The sequence below is a fragment of the Gadus chalcogrammus genome, chromosome 18, assembly GCF_026213295.1.
Source record: "Gadus chalcogrammus isolate NIFS_2021 chromosome 18, NIFS_Gcha_1.0, whole genome shotgun sequence".
Classification (NCBI taxonomy): Eukaryota; Metazoa; Chordata; class Actinopteri; order Gadiformes; family Gadidae; genus Gadus; species Gadus chalcogrammus.
The window spans coordinates 6,103,128-6,110,986 of NC_079429.1; the positions used below are offsets into that span (position 1 = coordinate 6,103,128).

The 7,859-nt window shown below is 40.8% G+C and overlaps 1 protein-coding gene across 1 annotated transcript; it reads right to left on the reverse strand.

The window, feature by feature from the left end:
* Positions 1-1,545: 1,545 nt before the first annotated feature.
* LOC130371447 (ubiquitin-conjugating enzyme E2 D4-like) lies at positions 1,546-6,626 on the reverse strand. Its single transcript, XM_056577222.1, has 7 exons — positions 6,385-6,626; positions 5,542-5,605; positions 4,788-4,819; positions 4,169-4,246; positions 2,987-3,092; positions 2,801-2,894; positions 1,546-2,464 (listed from the first exon to the last, which is right to left on the reverse strand). Exons 1-7 carry the CDS (start codon positions 6,406-6,408, stop codon positions 2,416-2,418), a joined length of 447 nt encoding a protein of 148 aa, XP_056433197.1. The 5' UTR covers positions 6,409-6,626; the 3' UTR covers positions 1,546-2,415.
* Between the last annotated feature and the right edge of the window lie 1,233 nt (positions 6,627-7,859).

Here is a 7,859-nt window from a genome sequence, read left to right on the forward strand (position 1 = left end):
AAGTGCAGAGAGAAGCGCATTTCCTCCACGAGAGAATCTTGGTTCCTCTGCTCCGGGAGCGGAGTCTCTGACCATCACCAAAGAAGGTCTGAAGGTCAGATCGTTAGAGGCTCCACGCTAAAGGAGTCCTCCCACCAGGACATTGTGTCCATCGCATCGCCTTCTCTCACCCAAAGACCAATGTACAAGTGAACCACTTGGGAGAGAGAACCGTGTGTTTATTTATTAGATGCCTGACAAGAACACCTATTAATATATTTTTCTTGCTTGGCTAAACAAAAACCGGGACAAAAAACCCGCAAAACTTAGAAAACACAGCAAAAAAAAAGTGCTAAATCAAACGGTATTGTTAGGGCTTCAATGGTTTGACGTTCTCGTGTGTTTATTGATCCCCGGGGGAAAAGGGTTGGTTGATGTGTCTGTGTACGGACCGGCTAATGATAGCAGGGCACGCTTCCCTTTTACCAAAACATCATCAGGCTGATGTTGATAACAAGAGCATACTTCAGATGGTACACAAGGTGGGGTCCATCCGGTGTGTGATGGAGCAGAAACATAATTAAGCAGTTGGTTGCATGTGAACCTCCAGTTCATGTTTCCATGGGACGTAGTACGAATTAACACCAGGGCGTTTGGCCTTATAAAGTATGCACTCATTGGTGTATAATAAAGTTTTTGTATTTGTCTTACATACATTCAGATCATTTGTAACCGATTCACATCCCCCTGGGATTGCTGAAGCAATATTTGACCAGTTTGACCGTTGCTGTCGAGTTGTGTGTATCAATGTTTAAGCTGCGGTCTGTCCAACATAAACCTTTTTCACAAGAGGCAAATACCAGTGGAGCATATATACAGAGCTTCAGAATCGTAATTTTCTGTAATGGGCGACAACTGTGTTGTCCTCTGTGATGAAGGCCTGTTAGAGGTGTAGTCCTTCATCACAGAGGTGTCTCATTTCCACACTCTCCTTTTTTAGCACCACAGTGGTGTGTTCATCTCATCCAGACTGAAGCTCATGCTCTCCACACCCAGCGGCTTTCAGTTCAACATAATCTATCTGGCAATCGAGTTCCCTCCACACTCTGGGTTCTCGTTTCACCCCTTCCAACCACCTTTGTTCGGCCTTCCTGAAGGTCCCCAATGCGTACTGACGTTTTGGTCTGGACAATACAGTGTAGTATTGATTCTTGCGGTTTTATTGAATTAATAATGTATTTGGTTTAACAAACCCTTACCATACTGGAAAGCGAAATACGTACCAGTTCTACAAAAAGATAAATGACCTTAAATAAAAAATGCAATGGTTAGTTTAACGGTTAGAGTTGAATTTACTTTACTAGTCTTTATAGTGGACTAGGAAAATTAAAGTGTTGTTTTCTGTCTTATGCAGTATCCATGTAAACATATTTAAGAGCGACTTACTAAATACGTGTTGTATCTTTATCATCAGCAGTCGTGGATGACGGACAGAATGGACCTGCCACACTAGAAATGTTTCATTCTCTCACCAGCACAATGCAGGGCACCAACCTAAAGAATGTTACGCAACCAGCTGTATGTTAGTTCATTCGGCTAATTGGGTCAAAGTTGAATCTGCGGTTCTTTAATTTGATCCACTCTAGTTTGTTCTTTAAATAGCATACCTCCCATCAGATTTTACAGTTTAAACTCAAAGCCTTTCTAATGAATAACCCTTCAATTGACCTCAGAGGTTGCAAAATAAGGGGTAACATGCGTCTATCAGAACAGCCCATATTTAAAAAATAAATAAAAATACAGATAAGAAAATTGGTAAAGAAAAAAGGAAGTGAGCTTTTATGAAGACACCACTAATAAGGCAGTAAAAAGGTCTGTTCAACTGCAACTTTTAATTGCCTGAACACCTGCAGCCAAGCCCAATCTTTAGCTAGTGTCCTGGGTAAATCAGGGGAATTAATGAATGAATCCCAGAAAGGAAACTACAGTGACTGTCTAACGCTTCCACTGGGGTGCTTGTGAAGAACGGACAATGGTCAATGTTCACATCCGCTGCCAGAACAAGCCCCCCAAGGTCGGACAGGGGGTTTCAATACCAAAGAAAAACTTCACAGCATGGGTTCACTGATGCTTTAATACTGTACACAAAACATGATAAACTATTCATAATAGAAGCCCAGACATATTAAGATGCGTGATATAAGGAATGTTATAATGTCATTGCTCCCACCAAGTGGACATCAGGAATGGGTTAATTTTCTTAAGGGTCCCTCATTGATGACATACAAAGCTATATTTAAAAACAAAAGCGCCAAGTCAGGATATATGGCTGTTAAGTTTCGACGGTGGTACACATTGATGTTTGTTACTTTATTTATACATACTACTTTACAGTGTATTGTGACTTAAAAAAAAATCTGGTTTCATTTTTCTTTTTCACATAATTGCATGCTTGAGGGTCCATTCCTTGGCTAATTTGTTGTATCTGTAAAGGGGGAAAAAAATATGATATATTAGGGCTGTCAGTGTGTAGCAAATCCATTATAGAATAAATGTTATGTTTTCACTTAAAATAACCCCAGGACTCACTCTTGTAACGCCTCGTGAACACAACCAGAACAACAGACCCTTCTTGATTGAAAAGCACTTTATGAGGTACAAAAAGTGCTACATTAAGCCTTGTATGCTAGGCTAGCTACAAGCTAGCTTGCATACAAACGTGTAGCCACAAGCTAGCTAGCATACAACGTGTATGCGTGTTCAAATGACCGTGGCTGGGCATTGTCAGATTGGAGGTTCAAATGGGGTGCAGAATACTCACTTCTCTTTGTCGTTCTTGTAAATATGGGCTATGTCCGGGACTAAGGGGTCATCTGGGTTGGGGTCACACAGCAACGAACATATGGACAGCAACACTGGAAGAAAAATACGTAAAAATGAACGGTTGATGGAGAACGTGCCAAATGTTCAGTCTGCGTAGGTACGGACGCACGGACGGCGGCGTTACCTTTGGATACGGTAAGGGCCGGGGACCACTGGGAGCGGAGGATGTCCAGACAGATGCTCCCGTTGCTGTTGATATTTGGGTGATAGATTTTGGTCGTGAACGTAATCTGTAAATAAACACAAAAATGAAATACAGTGTCAAGTCACTTTTTGGCGGAGCCAGTTTTTCCACATGTTCTCTGGTGATACTCGATACCCGATCCCGGGCGTATAGAGACGATGACGTATGCGTCTGACAGCTGGAGGCCCTTTCCATAGGGACGGACAAATCGCAGGGTTTTAATCAACCGGACAATGATTTGAGTCACGACCAAATCCTGCGCGTCAAGAAGGGATTAGGTGGTACTGTAATCCCCCCCGGTCGGATCCCACCAGAGTTGTTTGGGTACAACTGCGTCCAAAAAAAGCCACAGAACGGGATGATAACCCCTCACATCTCCTCAATGATAGGCTGAGACAGACAATAATGGTGCCATTTATATAGTATATGCATAAAAATCCAAACCTTTCCATATGGATAAATTAAAGACATTACAATGATTACAAAAATTGGTTTACTGGATTCTCCAGCACTGGCCATGAATCAAAATGGCACCCGTAGGGCCCATCCTTCAAAGGTGCCCATTTGTAGAGGTACATTAGGCATGTGAAAAGCGGTTTTTGTGTGTGTTATTTTAACAAAAACTTCACACGTGACTTTCCTTTGCAAAAAATACCTGACCTGCAACATCCACCGAACAGTCATCCGGATGGTGTATTCAGGTGTCAAGAATCCTGAGAAACTTGATGGATTAGGCTGCTTTTTTTTTTGCACTCCTGCCTTCTTCTGACTGTGATTGGTTGACACACAGCAGGCTTTCAAGAGCGAATCCCTGTGACCCTGATAAGAGTCAGACGCTAGGATGAAGTACGACGCTAGGCACATAGGGAATGAATGCCATCCCAGAGGCTAGGTTGAGCTCCCACACTAGGCCCATAGGGAATGAACGGCAACGCAGAGGCTAGGTTTAGCTCCGACACTAGGCCCATAGGGAATCAATGGCATCGCAGAGGGTAGGTTGAGCTCCAACGCCAGTTTGAGCTCTGACGCTAGGCCAATTGGGAATGAATGGCACCGCTGACAGTGGCCTCTGCTGGAGGTTAACTTATCATTGTCATGGAGCTTTAGACATGGAGTGCTCACCTTGGGGGGCTTGAAGGGGTAGTCGGTGGGGAAATGTATGGTGAGGAAGAAGACTCCCCCTTGGTATGGACTGTCATTCTAACATGGACAAGATAACAAGAACAACGGATTTGTTGAAATGCACAATAATGGAATTTTGTTTTTCAAAATGGCACACATGTTAAAATGGAAGCGGTCAAAAAGAGTCTAAGTAACGTCCTTGCGATCAAGGATAATGATCGAAGAATAATCATGCTTGGTAGTAACGCATACACCTTGTGTATAAGGTTATGACAGCCAGATGTGATGATGACTTTCAGAATGAAACTCTAGCCAAATCCTCCCAACCAAAAACACGACTACTGATGTTTAATAGTATCAAGCATACCAAGTAAGAAATAAAAAGGTTATGACCTATTGCCATATTTTTAAATGGTTCCCTCAATGGTTTCCGAAAATGTCAATTTTTTAAAGAATACAGTTGGTAAACAAAGTTCAGGTGAACCTGAATTGTAACTTTTTACAACCGGTTGGTTTTAATACACAAGTAATACGAGCTATTGTTCAAATTACATCTTTACGTTTGTGGCAAGTTCGCAATTCATCACCATGATGATGGGTAAATAAAACACACACTTACTGGGCCCATTATGGTTGCCTGCCAATGAAACACTAGGTCAGAGAGAGAGAGAGCGAGAGCGAGAGAGAGAGAGAGAGAGAATGTAAATCACAAAATCCCCATTATTCATTTTTAGTACTTTTAATAGGTTTATAGGTCATTCTTTGCCTTTTTAGAGGCACCTGACTACCATAGCATGCTTCACCCGTAGATATATCTTTGTAATTTGCCTTGCGGTAATTACAAAATTATGAAAGCTGTTGAAGAGATCCCAGTCAAACAACCTTTTTTTTTTTAAGCAAAATCATCAATTATCATAAAAATGGTATGATGATTCTCAACATATTCAAAGGCATCCCAGAAGCAATTTCTTATGAGAAAAATATGAATTATATGCTTTTACTAAAGAGAGGAGATACAGAAAGATAAAACAAGATGACAACATGTAAGCTAAACTATTTTCTTCATTAAAAGACTTCCAATGTTTTAGATGCCTCCCTCACTGTATGTATGTATGTATGTATGTATGTATGTATGTATGTATGTATGTATGTATGTATGTATGTATGTATGTATGTATGTATGTATGTATGTATGTATGTATGTATGTATGTATGTATGTATGTATGTATGTATGTATGTATGTATGTATGTATGTATGTATGTATGTATGTATGCATGTATGCATGCATGTATGTATAGATGCATGCACGTTATGTTTATCTGAGCAAGACCTAGTTCAGTAATACAATACGAAGTCTGGAGATGTGCTTACAGTCGTCCGCAGCTAGTCCAGCAGAACACTGTGCCGGAGGATCTTTCTTTAATTCGTCCAGCTCCTTAATATCACACACAACAGAATTAATGAATTAGGGTTATAAAGAAATAAAATGTTAGAAAATATTGAACAGATATTAACTTTTATTAAAAAGCAGGCAACTATTTGACATCTTCTTATCTACGTAGGAGCCTATCGATTTAACATATTCTTTTGCAGACCCAGTGACTCATCTTGTCCCTAACTTCAACTCAGATGATTTGCCACAAACTGATAAAACACCCGATGACGGTGGTCTGAAATCATGTAAAACGAGTGAGCATCTTCAATGTACTGAACGCACCGCAGATAGGATCTGGATGGGACGTAATAAGGAGGAAGTCAGGTCAGATAAGAAGCGAAACCAAACAAGAGGCACATTAACAACGCGAACCCAATCCAACCTCCAAGGGTACATATACCGTCCCATGGAGCTGAAGAACACACAAATACATCACAACATACACCGTGATGATGTGTGTGAGTTACATAAAGGCAGACAGAGATAGAAGAAACTGCGACTTGCGTGTGTCAGTGATTACATCACTGATGATCAAGGCTAGGTCCAAACTTTAAATCGTCAGACGTCATTCCGACCCCACGACACTTTGAGACACGTATCGGGGAAACATGATAACGACCAACACAGGAAACACGATCAAGTAGCCTACAACAAATGTGGTTTCGACTGACGGGGCTCCAACGAAAGGCGTTTAACAACCAAATATGCTAAAGAAATAGCTAATGCAACGGGGACAGTATTTGGAGATGCCTTTGTGGTAGATGTGTAGCAAAACTTACCCTCTTTATTCTTTTCATTGCCATGATGACCGACTTCGACTACCGTGTCGTCGCAGTCTGCCTATCTGTAACTAACTGCACTGGAGAGGGGAATATTTCTGGAAGGCTACCGTAGCAGGGTGTCTATGTGTTCAGCAGGACCCTCTTCGTTTCTACCTTAGCGGTGTATGTTTATCTTTTTAAGAAGACCTTCCTGGTATCCGCATTCTCCTGTTTACGGTTGAACCCTTAAAACGGGGTGGGGGCAGTGGAAATATAGTTAGAAATAAGGCTGAGAGAGGGTATTGACTTGTAGCGTTATCCCGGTCTACCTCAGCGCATTTTCCGGTCTCTTACTTCCTGCGCGCTGTGTACGCAGGTTAACAGTCCCCTGATCGAGGATAATAAGAACATCTGAAAAAGTAGAGTAACAATTATGACAAAAGCCACAACAACAAGGATAATTATCATGGAGTTTTGACCAAATAGTTGACGAAGCAATATTCGAAATGTTTGACGGAAACGGATATCCATCTCTCAGAAGTCCCGCCCTCTCTCGCCATTCGCTGCCAAGCTCACGTAACTGAAAGTCGTCGTCGTCATCGTCGTCCCCCTCTCCATAACGCTCATTTGGAGCATTTCGTTCCAGGCGTTCTGTGTTGAGACGAGAACGCCAGGGAACGAGGTTATTGTAGGCCTAAACTTAATGGACCCCTTAGATAACTTAAAAACGATTTACTAAAGGGACTATAGATATATGTCAATGGACGTTTACAGGAAGTATATGCATGTCAAATATGTAATAGGCCTACAGTGATTTTTTTAATCCATCAGGCAACCAATTTACTTTTCCAAGACGGGTCAAATAATCTTTATAATGTTATACTTAGAGTTCTCTCTAGTCAATTATCATCCATCTTTCAGATGGTACACTCGCTTTTATATGTTGAACGTTGAACAGCATAATGCATGTGTACCAAATGCATAATGCATGTTATATACATACATAATAACAATCCTCATACATATGTTTCAGTCAATATGGATGGGTCATTCATATATGTTAAAATAAAAGCTATTTTTTTTTGTTCCTGGCAATTTCAATCTTAATAAAATAATTCTTCAAATAATGTATGCTTGCACAGTCTATGGAAAATAAAGAGAGGAATGACACAATGATGATTACAACAGAATTGCCTCCTGCTGTAAACAACACTATGTTTACTGTTCATTTAGGCAAATTATTATAATAGCTGATCTTTCCAACAGATAATTGCTAAAATGTGTTTCCATTCCTTTTGGGAAAGGGCTGGGAACCAATACAACGAAGAGCCTGATCTGTTATTTCATTTTTTTATGTAGTTTAATTAAACTGCTGAATCATTAATGTATCTACTCCTTATTCGTAACTCTTCTCATAAACTGATGGGGGAAGAGTGACGTCGATGACGTCGTGTTTTGAACCACGAAGGCCTAGATTAGGTTGTGGGACATGC

Bases quoted from the DNA above. Each gene is read 5' to 3' on its own strand.
- LOC130371447 (XM_056577222.1), bottom strand. From the start codon at position 6,408: ATGGCAATGAAAAGAATAAAGAGG. The intron at 5,606-6,384 runs GTAAGTTTTGCT...TGTGATATTAAG, and splicing joins CAATGAAAAGAATAAAGAGG to GAGCTGGACGAATTAAAGAA. The intron at 4,247-4,787 runs GTAAGTGTGTGT...TGTCCATGTTAG, and splicing joins AGGCAACCATAATGGGCCCA to AATGACAGTCCATACCAAGG.